The sequence below is a fragment of the Rhineura floridana genome, chromosome 10 (genome assembly GCF_030035675.1).
Source record: "Rhineura floridana isolate rRhiFlo1 chromosome 10, rRhiFlo1.hap2, whole genome shotgun sequence".
Taxonomy (NCBI): Eukaryota; Metazoa; Chordata; class Lepidosauria; order Squamata; family Rhineuridae; genus Rhineura; species Rhineura floridana.
The window spans coordinates 73517594-73537845 of NC_084489.1; the positions used below are offsets into that span (position 1 = coordinate 73517594).

The 20252-nt window shown below is 40.9% G+C and overlaps 1 protein-coding gene across 2 annotated transcripts in view; it reads right to left on the minus strand.

The window, feature by feature from the left end:
- Positions 1-20252, minus strand: part of WDR37 (WD repeat domain 37) — an 82624-nt gene that overhangs the window by 11555 nt on the left and 50817 nt on the right. For both annotated transcript variants that reach the window (XM_061587501.1, XM_061587502.1), the window contains exon 12: positions 102-236. In XM_061587501.1, the coding sequence (XP_061443485.1) occupies positions 102-236 (135 nt within the window). The remainder of the gene's footprint in view (positions 1-101; positions 237-20252) is intronic.

Sequence of the window (20252 nt, forward strand, 5' to 3'; positions counted from 1 at the left end):
AGCTAAAACCCAAATTCTACAGGAATCTGAACACTAATTTTTGTTCATGAAAATCAAGTTACTATCTCCTTCATTTAACCACATGAACTGCTTTGGCTTACCTGTTTACCGCAGAATCTGTGCGAATAGTGGCAATAGGTGATCTCATATTTTTCAAGTCCCAAACTTTCACAGTACGGTCATCGCTACCCGAAACAACATTGTCCCCCACAGTGAAGACAGCTGACGTCACAGTGCTTAAGGGGAAGGGGGAATATTCAACTCATGTTTAATACCATTACCTAAATTTACTTGGCAATTTTCTCTTTTAAACACATAACAATACTGTTCTGAAGACAAAAGCAAATTTTAAATCAAATATTTTCAAGCCTTAACAGTGAGTTGACATTGGAAACCCAAAGTTTTCTGACATGGCTGTAACCTATAGGTCACTGAGATCAATCAACAGCTTCCTATGGCATGTACCCATTTTAAACATATAGCTTCATATTTTTAACATACATGTTAAAATAATGCAGGTTATTTTTCTTACAAGGGATGAGACTTTGTAACAGAGTCCATCAGTCCTTATATTTATTTATAAAAATATTGGTACACTGCTGTTTCGTTAAAAACATCAAAGTGGTTTACAACACGTTAAACAAATAGAATAAAAACATCAAAAATACAATAAAAACAAAGGTCAACTATATATAAAGAACTACCCTTCAGTCATAAGAAGTGGATGAGGACAAGATTTTTAAATATATATATATACACATATACATATATTTCAATTAATTTGATCAAATCAAGGATTAGATAATAAAAATATTTAATACAGTCAGGCCCCACTTTGCAGTACTCTGCTTTGCAGCGTTCCACTGATAAGGCGGTTGTCAATTGCAGAAAGGCCCCACTCCTACGGCGCTTGTTCCACTTTTACAGCATTTTTTGGGCGTCGGGCACCATTTTAGACAATGTTAGTCAATGCGTTCTGCTTTACGGCATATTTCACTTTACAGCAGCGGTATTGGAACAGAACCTGCCGTATGAGCGGGGCCCTACTGTAAAAATATTTAAGTCCAGTAAGCAGGAACATGTTAATAATTATTACACCTGAAGAGACAAAGACTGGGGTTTCAAGCTATTGCTTTCATTCTAGTTTACAAAGCCTTGAGCTTGTTTCCACCTGCACAGCATGCTAACAAAGCACTTCTTTCCCTCCCTTGGTTCATTACAATGTGTTTCTTAGCTCAATTTCTATGGATCGCATTTAATGACCTATCCTGTATAGCTTGAGGGTCACACATCAATTGCTCAGAATTTAGTAACTGTAATTTAAGGCGTCAAGTTTCTCCTGTCACTTTTATTGTACTGTGAGAATTTGATTTCATGTCCTATTCAGTCTACTGATTGAGATTAGTATTACCCAAGTCACAATGGACTAGTATGTGCAAGCCCTCTTAATTTAAATTGACATCAAATTAAAGTCTAATTAGATCCAAACATCATTACATCAGTGGTACAAAGTTTGAGTTTTTTTTTGTTTTTTTATGCTCAGAGTGCCATAGGGTAATTATGTGGCAAAATCTAAAGGTCTTCACTTGAGCTTTCTGAGCCCTATATCCAATTACATATGCCTATCAACTGCTGGGGAGGGCCCAAGCAATTAAGAACAGCCAGAGAATCTATGGAAAATCTCCAAACTTACCACACATCCACAGCCAGGAGAACGTCTTCGTCTCCCAAAATACATGCATTACATACGGAAATATTCACGCAAGCAGAGCATTTCACTGTTCCACAACACATGACAACAGATTTGATTCTTTCATCATGCATTAAAATTATTCATCTAGTTAAGATTTAAAAGCATCTGTTCAAAGCTCTCTGCTTTTCAAATTCTGCTCAAGAACCTGAACACTTTTTTCATTTGTTTAAATTTGCATCTCAAGCTACATCCCAAAAGGTACAGTGTGGGTTGGATGTGTTGTTTAAAAAAAAAAAGATCAAAAAGATCAGAAATTAACTCTTTACTGACAGAACACGTATCTTCTAAATGCTAGCTTATGCAAGAAGATCCAATATTGTCCATGCAAAATCTACATACTACACCAAATACATTTTTGAACATATAAAGCTGCCTTGCGCTGAAAGACCACTGGTCTGTTTAATTCAGCACTGCATGCTCTGCTTGGCTGAGGCTCTCTCCAAGACTTCCAGAAGAGGCTGTTCCTAGCTTTGCCTTGTGAGGCCCAGTTTAACTAGGAGCCTCGTGCATGCACGAATGTGCTTTGCCAGTGACCTATATCACAATGGGCTGATTTATTTTATTATTTTATAATATTTCTTGCCCACCTCTCCCCACAAGGTCTCAGGGCAGGTTACAACAGAATATGCAATTATTAAAAACAAATAAAATCATTACAATTATAAAACACATAAAACCATTCTGAATGGAGCAGACGGAACAACTGATTTGGATAGGGATACATCACCACTGCTTCAACATGTTTCACACCAGTGCAGTAGTTGGCAATCCTAAATAGCCACCTGACTGTTGCCAGTGCATTGAATTTATTCCTATTTTTGTACCACTTATATCCTCTCTATTCCAATTTGTGGTTGCCATTCTCCACCTACTATTTTCCTGAAACTACCCATTCACACTTTGGGCAAATGTACAAAAATCTCAGCAGCTTTGCATACCATTGGTCATATCATCTTTCTGAGCTGCTTCAATATACAGGGCACTGTATTTCAGCGGTTCCACTCTTTTCTGAAAAGCCAGTCTCAAGATGACACTGGCAGACTACTCCATGACCTTTGAACTGTGAGGTACCACAGAATTCCATTTAAAATCTACATGAAACTGCTGCAGGAGGTCATCTGGAGCTTTGGGCTGAAGTGTCATTCGTATGCAAATTAAACTTAGCTCTACCTTTCATTCTCAATATCTGATCCCAGCGAGGCATTAGAAATGACAACCTAGTGTCTGACATTAGTTCAGAAACGGATGTGTGCAAACAGGAGGGAGGCAGTGTTCAAGAGAGCTGACAATTTGAGAGAGGTTATGCAGCCTCTTCTAGACAAGGTCTGTGTGCTCCTTTCATCAGATATTCAGGTGGTGGTGGTGGTGGTGGTGGTCTGCCTTTTTGCCAGCATCAGCTGGTTTACAAACTGCAACCTTTTCTGGAGAAGATATAACTGGCCTTAGTTATCCAGGCAAGATTACTGCAACAACTGCCTTTAAAAGATCAACTGGTCCAAAATATTACTCCAATCTTATAGCATCTGTATTAGCTACCTATTCATCTCTGGGTTCAGTTTAAAGTTCTGGTTTCATACTTTAAATCCCTAAATGGTTTGTGGCCAGATTATCTCAAGAACCATCTATGCCCACACTTAAGGTTAGCATCTGAGGTGCTGATCTTGGTCCCACACCTTTATGTGATATGAGAAAGTCAAATATATAAGACAGGGCCTTTTTACCAGGGGCACCCAGACTATGAAATACCCTCCCACGGAGATTTACCGAGCCACTTCTCTTTCAGCTTTTCAATGTTTGTTGAAGACTTTTCTGTTTGTGTACTTTGGGTGTGTGATTTTATTCCGCCAATCTGTTGATTCCTTGTTTTGAATTTGTTGATTTACAAAAGAATTTTTTCTTCTTTCTGATTATTTTGCACTGCTTTTATTGTTTATTTTAATTTCTGTATGGTACTTTGTACTTTTTTTATAACAGAAAAGTGAAAACCAGTGCAATTTTTGTGAGATGTTAACAGAAGCTGCTAGAACACTGGCAAACAAACCTAAAGGATGACTCAATAAATGCTGGTACACAGGGGAAAAATGCACTATGGATATGGCAATCAAGCACAAGAACAGATGTCTGAAGTAGTAAATGCACTATAAGCAATGCAAATCAAAGCCACTAAAGCTAAAGACAACATAACCTATAGTGCCAGTCTACAGAATTTGAAAGGGTAATAAACAAGTTGTTTCACTATTTAAAGAAGAAAGTGGGGGATGAAAGGAAGTCAGTAATTAATTACCCCTCTCCCTTTTCACACTGTGGGAAAAGTAATGGACATGGGGCAAGTCACAGAAAGGTTGATTCAATGGGATAGGAAGTAATTAAACTGGCTGAACCTACAAGAGTTTTATTCTAAGGCACAGCAGGTCTGCATATAGTGCTTAGTCTATTCACACTGGGCAGGCTGGAGCTGCAATCGCATCTCCTTATAAACAAACAAAACGCGATAAACCAAATCTGGGGGAAAAAACACTGGAGGAGAAAGATGAAAACACTGGAGGTCAACCATCTGGTAACATCTGGACCTTCTCCATAAAAAGGGAGCAAGAGTGGCGATTCCAGGGGGAAATGATGCAGCAGCATCCCTGGGCCCATTCCTAAAGGGTTGAAATCTGATGCAAAAAACTTCACAGTGACATACTAAAACCTGCAGTGCTCTAGGTTCAAAGTCAGGAGAACACAGTTACAGCGATTTCAGTTAGAGGGATAAAACCTCAAGAGTATTTTTTCACCATAGTGATTGTAAATACAATGTCTTAAGTTCGGTGTGATATTTGTATTTCTGACTGTAAATGTGTGTGTCTATTATACACGTTTTAAAAAGGAAAGGGGACCCTCAGGATTGTACCCTTTAACATTTCTCTAATGGGCTGTTAATAATAATGACTAAAAACTGAATAACCATTTGAAGGATGTGCATTGCACATTTTATGTAAAAGGGATACTTCCCAAAACACTCTAAATCTTCTCCGTTAAGGTTTCCTTCATTTAAAGACTGAACACCAAGAAAATCTGTTTTCCTCAGTCTTGTAAGTTCTCTGGAACAATAGCCTTTAAAAATAACAGAATAGCTACAACAGCAAAAATGCATTAATGGTCTATGAATATGTTCATTTTTTCAATCCCATTTAAATCATGAGGTCCTTACTACCACAGCACCATCACTGTTCACTTCATGTACCTAATTAAGTGGTCGCTGACTTACAAAAGCTTATGCCCCAAATACATTTTGCTAGTTTTAAGGTTCCACTAGACACTTGGCTTAAAAAAAAATGTACTCATGCAAGCACAAACTCCAGCATTCATTTCAATGATCAGGAAACATCACTAACTGCATAAAGACATCTAAACAACCCCTTAATGACTGCACTCATTTATCAACAGCCTGTATATTTAAGTCCTCCACAAATGGCACCTCATAGCATTGCACTAGGGGAGTATGCTGACGCGCTGTACTAGGAAGGAAATTATCATCCCAAGCCTAGTGCAACTTTCAGATACTCTAATCTGCGCCCCTTTCTGACATTAGACTACAAGATAATTGTTCATGTAACAAACAATACAGGAGCAAGGCCAACTTTCGTACTTGCCAACTAAATTGGAGGCTTGAACTCGAAAGTTAATGGAAAGCAGGGGGCTAAGTAGAGCATTTGGTTTAATGCGCTGGCCTCTTGTTTGAATGCTTAATGACAAAACACATATTGCCCAAAGCTCAATCTGTGCCGAATATGGAAAGTTTAAATAAAGAACTTGGGGAAGAGAGGGTAAATTAACATTTACCTCACTTTTCTCTTACTTGATGCTGGGCTCTCTAGCAAGTGTGGCCAACTTAAAACTGTGGTTAACATCCCTTCGGCTAAATTAATAAAAAATGTCAACAAAAGATCATTAGACTGTGTTAATGGAACGCTAAAAGGCATTAGGCTTTTAATAACTCAAAGTGGATGACAGGTATCTTTGGGCATTTAAAAAAAAGTTGGCAAAGAGACAGTACTCTTACGACACCCTTAAACTGTGGGTCCCCCACAGGGAGTTTGGTGTGCTACTACCATTCTCTGGAAAAACTTCAGACTCTGCCAAGCCCCAGCAAAACTCATTTATCTTGTCGTAGAGAGCAGTCGAGCATACACTTCCAGCTGACAGAGTGGCACTTTTTCACCACACCCCACTGCCTGATCTGGAACATTCTGCTCCCTCTGTGGGTCTCAATCAACAGAAATACTGTAATGCTAGCACTCCTCATTAGGACTAACAGCTGTCTCCCCAGTCACACAGAGACACAAAACTGTTTTGCATAACAATCTGCTGAAATTTCACACTCATGGGGGGGAAAATATGATGCAGAAAATGCTGGACCATGAAATGCTGATGCGGTGTGCTGCTTGGAACAGCTTCAAAAAAATTAACACTGCAGTGCCCATTTCACTCACACAGCATGATATTTTAGAGAGAGTTGCGGATGGGAGGAGCAGGCAAATAAATCTGTTACATTCTGGGAACAGGTACACTTGATACCAAATGCTAACACGTAGAGGCAGAGACTGTCTCTAATTAAAAATTGAGTTTGTGAATAAGCACAATTTGCCTTGAAATAAAAACAGGCCTTTGCATGATGTAATCCTTATTAGCAAAGTTAGCCATTTGGACACATAATACAAATGGTGAAGAATACCTGCAAAAATTGTAGGAGAAATGAACTCTGTGAGTGGATATGTAAGATGCCTAGCGGCAGGTGCTTTCAGCCACAACAGCATCAAAGCTAAGTATGGTTTGGCTTCCTTAAGGTGAGGAAAAGGGAATTCACAATGACATAACTTGCACTAGGACCTGGGGAAGTGTAAGATTGACCAAAATGCCTGAAAGTTGACAATAATCAGAATAAATATTTTTTCCCCTCCCCATCATTAAGAATGGGCAGGAGCATTTGTAAATGAGAAACTCCTGTGTAGTTGGATACATACAGGTATCAAAGGATTGAGCAGTGGCAAGGAACGCTCAGTACTATTCCATCCCTGATGAAGCAATCTAGGTGGCCTGCCTCAGATGTGAACAAGATGCTCTGCATTTGACACACTAGATCCAATGGCCCCAGAACCAACTGCCATCTATCCCAGGGAAGTAAAGACAGACTGGGAAGAGATGTGGGGCCACTGGCCTAGCAGCCATTCCAGATTTTTCAGTGGCCAATTAGGTCAATATATGTTTACAAATATCAATGCATACCAAAAGCTTTGTTGCCGTTACATATACATGTGCGCGCGCATACACAAGAGAGAGAGAGAAATGGAATTTAAATGTTGAATATTTACTATCATATGAATTTGAGCTAAAACAAGGGTGGGGAACTCCCAGCCTGCCAGTCAAACTTTGCCTGCCAGACCTTCCCATTTGGCCACACCCACCCATCCCACCCTTGATATCACAGACAGTGGATAAGGCCGGGGCTTCAAAGCAACAATTAGGAGCTTTAAGTGGGCCCCGATTATTCCTTTGCTGGAGCAAAGTGACTTGCTCAAGGAAGGAGAACCGGTTTCCATGGAAACTGCTTCTCTCCCTGTCCCCAGCTCTGCTCTTTGAAGCTGCCCTGCGCTGCTCCTTTGCAAGCCCCTCTGCAGCAGTGGAGGTAGAAAGGAGCATCCTGGGGAGTCTTGCAAAGCACAGGGTTGACAACTTTAAGAATCCCACGCAAGGGATTTTGACAGGTAGGCGGGACAACCCACCTTTCAATCATGTGGCATTATAATGACATCATGTGAATGACATGTGGGTTGCCCTCACCTGTCAAGGGTGGGGCCAGATAAAGATCTGGGCCCCACAGCCAAAGCACTAAAGGATTTACTTTCCAAGAATCTAGAAAATGCCAAGGCTCCCAAAGTCTCATTAGTATTCTACTTACAACACTACTATATCATATACAGTGGGCAGAAGATAAGTTGAAGCATGAATGGTTCCTGAAGCAAAAGCACTTCCCTAAGTATAACTAATAGCAGAAAAGAAATATTCTTAATCCCTCAGATGCAATGCACTTACTAATTTTTTGTGGGGAGGTCACTACTTTCTAACAATAATTCTAATCTTGCACACACATGCATTTAAATACTGGAACATTCAGGAAGACCAGCTACTTGTACACACATAACAGTACCCAGGAAAGGAAATGCCCACTGCCATCAGTTTTGATGATCTGGTTATTTCTGTCACTCACACGGAAACCTTTTTCTTTAAATATTTTTTGTGTGATAATATACATAACAAAAATATAAATGACGATTAGTTTTCAATAAACATGTTTTCATTTTTTAAGAACACAAACCTGCTTTTTTGTTCCATTTTTTAAGACAAAGCAATCAGTAGCTAAGATTGCAATCTTAATTTTATGACTTTCAAGTAGCTGCAGTGCCCTTAAAAACAGGTGTGCACAGTCAGGGCATCAGTCTTGTATTTCTCTGCAGCAATGGTTCCCAACCTTTATGAGTATGAGACCCCCTTTATAAGCTCAAAAATGTTCATCGTCGTCCCCCCCATGCTAATTGTAACTTTAGCCTCTGTTAATTGAAAAAATGCTGGGTGGCAAAATCACATTGCCAATTCCCCTTTCCATAAAAAGCTCCCTGTAGACAGGGAGGTGTTGCTTTTTTTTCTTAATGCAAAGATCCAATCAACTTGGCAACCCTTCCTCTCTCCCACAGTCTGAAGATGTAAAGTCCTGTCTCCCAAAACCAGTGGGTTAGTGTTGGCCAAAGCTGGGCTTGAACCCAGTGTTGGGCTCCTGCCAGGAGGAAGGGCAGGATAGAAATCAAATAATAAATAAATAAATAAATAAATAAAGTGCATGAAGAGCACTGGGTGACCTTGAACCAGACATAGTTTCTCAGCCTGACCTATCTCATAGGGTTGGTGTTGGTGATTTCGTCGGTCCAGAAGGAGTGCCTAGCGGTCGTGTGGGGACTGAACAAGTTGCGCCCATACGTGTGGGGATGAAGATTCACAGTGACTACGGATCATCGGGCCTTGTTATGGTTGCAGACTATGAAAAACCATAACACTATGCTGCAGAGGTGGTCCTGGGCCCTACAGGACTATCAAGTGGACTTCCAGTTCATCCAAGGCAAGGACAATGTACTGGCCGATGGACTTTCCAGGCAAGTGGCTGGGACTGCAGTGACGTGACCAGACAGAGGAACAAAGAAAGACATTTTCCCCATAGAGACTTTTATTTGTTAACGCGACGTATAAATCCTGGAACAGGAATAATACTCTGCAGTTGTTTAAGGGGGGGGAAATGTGATGTTCCTATATATTAATGTATATATGGTAAGTGCTGGTTGTTTAGAGTATACATGGTAAGTAGTGAAAGAGGAGGGGGAGTGAATGGGCAATAGAATGCTTGATGATTGGCTGAATGTTTAAAATGGCTGACAGTATAAATGAAAGGATGACAGGTAAATCTGGGTGAATGTGAGGTGGTGAATTGTGGAATCTGGGGGGAGAAGAGAAAGAGTGGATTGCTTGGTGGGGTTTGAGAGAGTTGTTTGCCAGGAGAGAGTGGAGAAGGAGGGAGGTGGAGTTCGGATTAGTATTGAGTAAAACCATATGCTTATGTGCCTTAAGAAGAAATCTTGTTAATCTTGTTAGCTTTGTTATCTGTAATAAATACTTAATTTGGTTTACCAAAGGCCTGATCCTTGGCTGGGGTTTCACAGACCAGAAGGGAGGGTAAGGTAATGACCAAGGCTGAAGGGGAACTGTAACAAATGGTGGCAGCGGTGAAGAGAATAACAATACCAGTATTCAGAGTCTCTGGGAATACTAGTATTGGGACGTTACTGGTGGTTGCCTAGCAGGGGGATCTGTTGAGATCTGTGCTAGAGCGGATAGGTAAACCAGAAGAGAGTGCGGTCCGGACTGGTGGAGTCCCTGGTGGTGCCTAGAGACAGGCAGTAACCACGAGCAGGTAGGAACCTGACAGGGAGAGCCAGGGAAGGACGCATCACATGTGGTGGTAGCGGTGGGATACGAACAACAGAGAATCCAGATACGAACCAAAGAGAGTCCCAAAGACACGTGGTGACAAAGGAGACTACGTCACAGGTGTTGGCTGTAGCAGTGAGATACGAATACTAGACAATCCCTAATAGTTGTGTGGCAAACAGAAATAACAAAACAAGATTTCTTGTGAGAGTGACTGGCAAAGAGTGTGTGGCAAAGAGTGAGTGAACTCAAACACCATGGCTGAATACATAAAAATGAAAAGAGAGGAGCTGGTGGAGAAGTGCATAACATTCAATTTACCTCATGAGGGTAAAGGGGTAGATGAATTGAGGGTAGCACTTATAGGATTTGCAACTGCCCAGCAAAAACAACCTGTCAGAGAAGAGACCCCAGAAGGATATTTAAGCAATCCCGCTTATATAGAGTACTTGAGAGAGAAGTTGAGGATGGAAGGTGCAGAGAAGGAAAAACAGAGAGAGTTGGAAGCTCAGAGATTGAGGATGGAGGCTGAGGAAAAAGACAAGCAGAGAGAGTTGGAAGCTGAGAGATTGAGGATGGAGGCTGAGGAAAAAGATAAACAGCGGGAGTTGGAAGCTGAGAGATTGAGGATGGAAGGTGCAGAGAAGGAAAAACAGAGGGAGTTGGAAATTGAGAGAATGAGATTGGGGTTTGAGGAGAGGGAGAAGCAACGAGCATTGGATGCTGAATTACAAGTAGAAAAGTTAAAATTTGATAGAGAGAAATTTCACTCTGAGGAGACAAGGAAAGAGAGAGATGGAGCAAAAATAAAAATTACTCCAAAGGACTTTGCTGTCTATGAGCCTGGTCAAGATCCTCAAATTTACCTCAGCACCTTTGAAAAAGCAGCTCAGTTGTGGGGGCTACCTGAAGATAAATACATGCAGTATTTATCAAACCTGATTAAAGGGGAATTGGCTGAGGTATACCAATATTTCCCCTCAGACAAGCCCGTCACCTATGCTGAATTCAAAGAAGTAGTGTTTAAAAGATTCAGACTGGGGCCTGATTATTTTAGAAAGCTTTTCAGAAATTGCCAGATACAGACAGGGAGGTCTTTTGTGGAACTGGGAGCAAAGTTGATGGATATATTTGGAAAGTGGATGAGTAGTGCCAAAGCTCAGTCAGTGGAAGAGGTGAAAAGCCTCATGATACTGGATCAATTATACCATCAGTTACCACCAGAAATAAGGCTCCTGGTCAAAGACCGTTCCCCTACATCTGTGCAGGAGGCCGCAGAGATGGCGGATCACTTCGCCTCCAATAGAACTGGCTGGGTGGGGAAAACATCAAGAGAGTTTAAACTCAGACCATATAGTGCTGGCAGAAGGGATGTGGTACCATAGTGAGTGAGTCCTCCATTAAAATCTGAGGGGCACAGGACACCCCAGAGTGGATCTGTGTACCCTAAAAGTGAGGAGAAATTATGCTACAAATGTGGTAGACCGGGGCACCTACGTTTTCAATGTGAGGTTGCCAACCCCATTAGTAATCCTGCTCAGACAAGGGCAGTGAAAACACAGCCCAAGGCTTTAGAAGCAGCGAAAAAGGTTCAGTTTTGCCAGATAAACTGGACAGAAGTAACAGACCTTGATTCAAGTCTGAGAGAGGAAGTGAGTGTACAAGGGGCAACTTATTGGGCATTGCTTGACACTGGTGCCGCTCAGACGTTACTGAGGCCAGATTTAATAAAATCTGAAGAAATATTACCTCAGGAAACAGTGACTATCCAAGGAGTGAGGGGTCAACCAGAGAGTTTGCCTGTAGCCCTAGTGAAAATGGAATGGAGAGGCCGAAGGGGCCAATATAAAGTTGGTATTAATGCCCAGCAACAAGAACCAGTAATACTGGGAAGAGATGTTATGGGGGCACAGGGGAAAATATATGTAGTGACCAGACAGCAAATTGGCAGAGAAAAAGAAGCCATATTAAGGGGGGCTGAAACAAACAGGGTGGAATCTGTTAGCCAGCCTCAGGTCACCATAGCAACCACTAGCAGGCCTGCTGAAGAAGACAAACTGTATTAAGTGGTCTCTGGGGAAGAAGCAGATCAATTCAGGGAAGAGCTGCATAAAGATATAAGTCTGAAGCAGATAAAGGAACAAGCGCTGACCCAACAGATTCCTTTCACTGACAAACTGAGGAATCAAGTTGTGTGTGAGAATGGGATTTTATATAGACTGTGGATGCCTGCTGAAAGAAATGATGAATGTGAACCAGTGAAGCAATTGATAGTACCTAGCAAATACAGAACCAGATTGCTAGAGGTAGCCCACGATGTCCCATGTGCAGGACATCTGGGAATAAAAAAGACCAAGAGGAGATTGGCGGCACATTATTATTGGTCAAATATCTCCAAGGATGTAAAACAACATTGTCTATCTTGTGGAATATGCCAAAAGGTGGGAAAGAGTGGAGTAAAGACCAAGGCACCCTTAAAGCCCCTTCCTATAATTGGACAACCCTTTTATAGAGTGGGAATAGATTTGGTGGGCCCTTTTTCCAAACCCACAAGGCATGGCAAGAAATATCTAGTGGTGGTGGTGGATTTTGCCACCAGGTACCCAGACGCAGAAGCACTGAGATCTGTAGAAGCCCCTGTAGTGGCAGAGGCTTTATTAAAAATCTTTATGAAGCTGGGTTTCCCTCATAAAGTGCTGACAGATCAAGGCAGTGTATTCATGGGAGAAGTGATGCAATGTATGTGGAAATGTTGTGGTCTAAAACATCTAAAGACCACTACTTACCATCCCGCCACTAATGGGCTAACTGAGAGATTCAATGGAGTTTTGAAGGGCATGATAAGAAGCTATGTTCAAGATCACCCACAAGACTGGGATGAACGGTTGGGATGCTTCTTATTTGCATACAGAGAAGTCCCTCAGGAGTCAACAGGCTTCTCACCCTTTGAACTCATGTTCACTAGAAAAGTGAGGGGACCTTTGGAACTGCTAAAAAATTCATGGGAAGGAACTCTGGGAGAGTACAAAACTTCTGTAGTAGATTTTGTATTGGAATTCCGCAATAAATTAACATCAATGATGGAAGTAGTGAAAGAGAATTTGAGTCATGCACAGGAGAAGCAAAGTTACTGGTATGACAGAACAGCTAGAGAACGTGTGTATGATGTGGGAGATATGGTTATGGCGTTCATACCCAGGAAACATGACAAATTACAGGCTAACTGGGAAGGACCATATACCATCAGAGAAAGGCTTGACACAGTGACGTATGTAATTACCACAGACCAATTAAACAAAAGCAAAGTGGTTCATGTAAATATGTTGAAGCCTTACCATACCAGGGATGCACAGGTTTTGCAAGTTACCTTATTCCCTGAGGGAAGTGGGCCTGAACTTCCAGATTTGGTACAGGAAAGCAAAGACAAAGGAGGGGTAGATCAAGTGTAATGGTCAGAGGAGGTGAAGGAGGAAGTAAAAGAGGAGATTCTGAGAGTTTTGAAAACCTATAGGAATCTCTTTAGCAACAAACCTGGCCGAACCAGTATAGTTATACATTCCATTGATACTGGAGATCATGCCCCAATCAGATCTGTTCCGTACCGTGTGAATGGGAAAGTTTTGAATGAGATCAAAAAGGAGGTGGAAGATATGCTGGAATTAGGAGTGATCAGGGAATCCATCAGTCCCTGGGCCTCAAGTATTGTCCTGGTTCCGAAAAAAGATGGAACGACAAGGTTTTGCATTGATTATCGGCTAATCAATAAAATTACTGTCCCAGATGCGTATCCTATGCCTAGGGTAGACGCTATGTTAGAGTTATTGGGGGCAGCAACCATTATCTCTACACTAGATCTCTGTAAAGGATTTTGGCAAATGGAACTAGACGAGCAATCCAGAGCCAAAACTGCCTTCAGTACACCAGATGGGTTATATGAGTTTGTGACCTTACCCATGGGACTAAGGAACTCACCAAGTTCATTTCAGAGGCTAATCAATACTGTGTTGCGAGGCATGTCAGATTTTGTAGTGGCCTATATCGATGACGTGGCCATTTTTAGCAAGTCGGTGCCTGAGCATGTCCAACACCTGACAACAGTATTGGAGGCCTTAAGAAAAGCAGGCCTCACAATAAAAGCTAAGAAATGCCAGTTTGGACTAAAGGAAGTAATCTATTTAGGACATAAGGTGGGGAGTGGGAAAATCACCCCCTTATGGAGCAAGGTGGAGGCAATACAAGCGTGGCCGATCCCCTTAACCAAAAAACAAGTAAGGGCATTTCTGGGTGTGGCTGGTTTTTATAGGAAGTTTGTGAGAAATTTTGGGGAAATAGCAACCCCCTTGCATGAATTGACCAAGAAGAAGTGTTCTGAGCGTGTGGTATGGACGGATGAATGTCAGAAGGCTTTTGATCTGCTGAAGCAAGCCTTGTGCCAAGGACCCATATTAATAGCACCAGACTATGAGAAACCATTCATCGTGGCTACAGATGCGTCAGACCTCGTGCTGGGAGTCGTCTTGCTGCAGGAGAGAGAAGGCACCAGACATCCAGGGGCGTATCTGAGTCGCAAGCTGACGCCGAGGGAGAAAAACTATTCGTCGGTCCAGAAGGAGTGCCTAGCGGTCGTGTGGGGACTGAACAAGTTGCGCCCATACGTGTGGGGATGAAGATTCACAGTGACTACGGATCATCGGGTCTTGTTATGGTTGCAGACTATGAAAAACCATAACACTATGCTGCAGAGGTGGTCCTGGGCCCTACAGGACTATCAAGTGGACTTCCAGTTCATCAAAGGCAAGGACAATGTACTGGCCAATGGACTTTCCAGGCAAGTGGCTGGGACTGCAGTGACGTGACCAGACAGAGGAACAAAGAAAGACATTTTCCCCATAGAGACTTTTATTTGTTAACGCGACATATAAATCCTGGAACAGGAATAATACTCTGCAGTTGTTTAAGGGGGGGGAAATGTGATGTTCCTATATATTAGTGTATATATGGTAAGTGCTGGTTGTTTAGAGTATACATGGTAAGTAGTGAAAGAGGAGGGGGAGTGAATGGGCAATAGAATGCTTGATGATTGGCTGAATGTTTAAAATGGCTGACAGTATAAATGAAAGGATGACAGGTAAATCTGGGTGAATATGAGGTGGTGAATTGTGGAATCTGGGGGGAGAAGAGAAAGAGTGGATTGCTTGGTGGGGTTTGAGAGAGTTGTTTGCCAGGAGAGAGTGGAGAAGGAGGGAGGTGGAGTTCGGATTAGTATTGAGTAAAACCATATGCTTATGTGCCTTAAGAAGAAATCTTGTTAATCTTGTTAGCTTTGTTATCTGTAATAAATACTTAATTTGGTTTACCAAAGGCCTGATCCTTGGCTGGGGTTTCACAGACCAGAAGGGAGGGTAAGGCAATGACCAAGGCTGAAGGGGAACTGTAACAAATGGTGGCAGCGGTGAAGAGAATAACAATACCAGTATTCAGAGTCTCTGGGAATACTAGTATTGGGACGTTACTGGTGGTTGCCTAGCAGGGGGATCTGCTGAGATCTGTGCTAGAGCGGATAGGTAAACCAGAAGAGAGTGCGGTCCGGACTGGTGGAGTCCCTGGTGGTGCCTAGAGACAGGCAGTAACCACGCGCAGGTAGGAACCTGACAGGGAGAGCCAGGGAAGGACGCATCACAGGCTCCTGCCAGGAGGAAGGGCAGGATAGAAATCAAATAATAAATAAATAAATAAATAAATAAAGTGCATGAAGTGCACTGGGTGACCTTGAACCAGACATAGTTTCTCAGCCTGACCTATCTCATAGGGTTGGTGTAAGGATAAAATGGAAAGGGGGGGGACTATGTGCATCAACTTGAGCAACTTGGAGGAAAGGCGAGATATAAATGCAATAATAAATAAATAAATATATTTCAGCTGCAGTACTCGTTCTGATTTAGGGTGTCGTCAGCAGTGGCAGTGCGAGGAGACCGGAGTTGGTGATAGTAATTCCCTCTTCTTCCTGGTAGCTCCATCCTCAGCCTCCTTTAGCATCTGCCACGTGTTTTATAGGCAGATGCCTGCCCTTGGCACAGCTGAAAGATACTCTGGCGCTTCAGCAAAAGTCCTCCCCTCTCATGTTGTCTGCAGTGGCAGTGGGGAGCAGACAGTGTCCAGGGAGTGAAGACTTTAAAAAAAAAAAAAGTAATAAATAATTCATTTCTTTAGTGTTTTTGGCCCCCTCTGGATTACTTCACGGCCCCCAGGTTGGGAACCACTGCTCTACAGTGTACAAGCATCCTACACTATAAGCTAACGTGAAAATGATTGCTACCACTTACATATGAATTACCCTTTTCATAGCAACTAAGGCTGCAATTCTAACCCCACTTACCTGAGAGTAAGCCCCACTGAATTCAATAGGACTTACATCTGAGGAGACATGGTTAGGATTGCTATGTAACTAATGATTCCTGTTTAAGTTCTTTCTCAGCATATGTCCTCAAATATCTTGGGGGAAAAACTCACTCTGGTGCCCTTATTTTCTAATATGAAATGAATTGTGGCTTAGTGAAGAGTATATCCAACTGAATTTTCTAAGTCTTAATGTAATGTCTCACACTCTCCAGCCCTCCTTGTCATCTCTCCATCTTCCCCAATGTTGCTTTGAGAAACCAGGCATGTCAGGCCCAATCTGAATTCTGAAGCGCTACATATACTGGTAGCATACGGAAGTTACGACTATCACCTTTTTTTATATTTGTGCTTATTCCTCCAAGCTGATCTTTCCTTCCTAGAGGAAAATTATGTGTTTGTAGAATCCATAATTTTAAGCCAATGAATCTGCAAATTTCTGGTAAACATTCATATAGCTTACAAAAAGTAAACAACCCCCAAACTGCTGTTTTATAGTTCACTTGGCTAAGCTTATAGAAACTGCATATGCCTCAAATGTTAAGAGAGAATATTTTTCAGGTTTAAAAACAGAATTAAGGCGCCATCTGCTGGAACACATCCAGATTATTCACTGCCCCCAAATTAACTAATTTTTAATCACAGCTGTAAAGATGGACTACCAGTGTTATAACTTATAATTAGACAGTTGCCCACTTGCACAGGGCAACTAACTTGCCAGGCCTGTCTTTCAGAATTAAGAGAGCTGCACCATTTCACACAGGAAAGCATCTAAGGGTGCTGTAATATTTGTAATATTAAAATGTACCCAACATGTTTTGTGTTTGCTGCTTTTTTTAATGCAATATATATATGCACACATTAAAATGAAGCAAATTATTCACAGAATCATTGGAATGGATCCAAAGACCTGTGAGGGGAACTGCTAGCACTCTGCCACAAATGCTCACACAGAAATTCACAATGCAACATTGTCACAGGTACATTCTGTTAGCAGCTCCTATGCTTCCACTTGTGCAAGAGATTCTTTGACTTTAAGTTTCAATCTTTCCCATGCAGTGCTCTACACAAGGTGTTAAATGGCACGTCTGTAAGAAATGCCAACCAAATGTGAAGGGATCTAACCCATTATAGATAAATATATCCAATATATGTTTAAAAAAATCAATAGATCTATATTGTCTGATTGAACGATCCTTTTAAAATCAACAGACACATCTTTAATTCAGAAAGTGCTCTTTCATTTTAATTTTTTTAAAACAACTAATTAAAAACTTTAGATAGAAAATAGAGACCTATTGCATGTGCTTTATTACCGCACTCTTGAAATGCATTGAGTAAACTTTAAAAAACAAGCCTGTCTTCCATGGCACCTTTGGGTGTCAGCTAACTACCCTGTAGCACATAAATATAAGCCTGCTAGTTGTTACTTGACCCTGGATTCCACCTGGGATGAGAGCAAGCCTCGAGTGCACATGCTCCTATCATCATGGGGAAAAATTACTGAAGTAGCAATCCTGTGTTTATTTCAATCTGAAATCTTCCTGACCCAAAGAGACAGAGCTTGCTAGAAAAGCTTCTCAGAGTGTTCACTCACACACTGAGCGGTATACCACCAAGTGACAGCAGATGAAGTGATATACAAGTATGTCTGATAAATCCTTAATCTTTAAAATGGTGCAGGACTTTTTGCTACAGATTAACATGGCTACTGTCTATAAAAGTAAACTCCTAATTCTTTGATACAATGGCCTACAGGTAAACAAGCAAACATCCACCTACAAAATGAAGAATGAAAGAAAGCCCAAAACAAATGGAATAAGCAGTTGTCTGAAGCCTGAGGATAAATGATCACCAAATTGTTGTCAATCTATTTCTTCAAGTTACACCAAATACTACTAGGCTACCAATCCATGAAAAGCATTTGTGCTGACCATTTGTACAAATTTTGATCATTTGTACAACACAAATTGTTTTGTCAGTAGCTGCCACTTTGACGGAACCACTAGATGGAATTTTGATGTTACTAGTTCAAAAATGCAGCAAGTTGTGCTTTTCAAGTAGGAATTTTGTCTGATAAGAAAAATAACCCTTTTGGGTACTGACATAATTGCCTGTACTGCAACCACTCAAAGTGATCGAGGATTATCAAAGCTTTTCACAGCTTCTGAGTAAAACCAACTTTTGAGTCTCAAGTAAAAATGTTACCGTATATTCCGGCGTATAAGACGACTGGGCGTATAAGACGACCCCCAACTTTTCCAGTTAAAATATAGAGTTTGGGATATACTCGCCGTATAAGACTACCCCTGCTTATGACATGCAGGTACTTAGCAGGAAAACTGTCACTTATAAACTTATAAATATTAATATTTGGATTGTCCAGTTGTTTTGTTTTTGTGCCTAGGAATTACCACCAAAAACTGGGGAAAGATGTGAGAAATCTTTTTTTTAAAAGCAACATTAAATGCCTAGACTCTAGTTTCCAACACTATAGAGTATTTATTGATTGATTAAGAAAATTTATATCCTGCCCTTTTGCTGTTAAAAACAGAGCTCAGCACAGCTTACAAATATAGTAAAAACAATAAAAATACACAATCAGAGAAAAACAAGCCAAAATGTTAGGAAAAGGAGTTTTTCACACCACATGCTCAGTTCTAAATACTGTTGCAGCAAGTTTTACAAGTTCCTCCAGTATTCCACTGGTGCAGGCACTCAGACATTCAAAGTACTGTATGTTTCTTAGGTTTTATAAAAGCAGAGCTTTGCTTAACTCAAAATTTCTTCTCCCTTTGATAACCACATCTACAGACTTCCCAGGAGGATCCCTCCGCCTGTGCTGCCTCTGAGACGGGCTCCCGTCTTGGATGAAACTTATCCAGTTTTAAATTCAGTCAGAAGGGTTTTTTCTGACTGGGGATGATTTCTTCCGGATAAGGAAGAAGCGTGAGATCTGCCACATAGTTTTGTTTTGATTGTTGGAGCCTGGAATTCGTCAGAATTGTCTGTCTTCCAGCAGTTCAGACAGAGCGAGGATTTTATGCTAGCTCAGCTGGATAAGTGACCCGTTTTTTTTTAACGGACTAGCAGGCAAACCTCCTGTCTACATTTATCATTTTCTTATCTATATAGCTAAAGAGATTTGTCAAAGTAACAGCAATTAAGATAACCTAGATGAGGTAAGACTTTCCTTCTTTATTTACGGAACTAAGGGGGAAGAAAATATAAATAGCTTATCTTTTTTTTTTATTGCAAAAAGCTGACATGGAAAATTGCGTTTTAAAGATTACAACGGATGAGAGCTTTCTGATTGGGAGAGATAAGAAATCTTTTTGATTTACAAGACTTTTGTGTAATATATATAAGGGACTATTTTTTCTGATCTACTTTTTCTTTTGTTGTTGTTGACAAATCTGCTCATTCTCTCTGCTACTAGTTATTTGAATGCTGTGAACTAAAAGCTGTTTTTGCACTTCTGGACATTTAAGAGATAAGGACTGTCTAGCGTGTGACGTTAGTTGGTTGGAAAGATTAACTCCTTTGTAACCGGATAAAGAAATAAACTGCTCTTTGCTTGGGACATTGAAAATTGAAGGAGTTTTGTTCTTTTGGTTTTAAGAATGGCAATTAAGAAGATCATGGATGTACAAGAAGGGACTTTATTTCTAGATATGCTTCAGAAAATAATGGATGGGATTAACTCAATAAAACAAGAACTGAGAAATAATAGACAAGCGTGGAGAACTGAATTTCATGAAATGAGATAGGAGCTGAAAGAAACTCAGGATTCTATGAGAAAGGAGAATAAAGATAGATCTGGAAAACAAAAAAGGATGAAAGAGAAATTAGAGGCAAGGTTCAATCTATGGAGATTGGCTTAAATATGGACATGAAAAAAGATTTGGATTTCCTGGTTGTGACGGATCCTGGAGATAAATATTACAGTTTGGAATACAGTGCTCTCTCTGAAGGAATTGAAGAGATTGGAGATAAAGATATTATCGGTTCAAAAAAATTCCTGGACTGGAAGGATTTGATGGAACTTGAAATGGAGAAAGTTAATAGAATTAATCCCTGTTTTGTG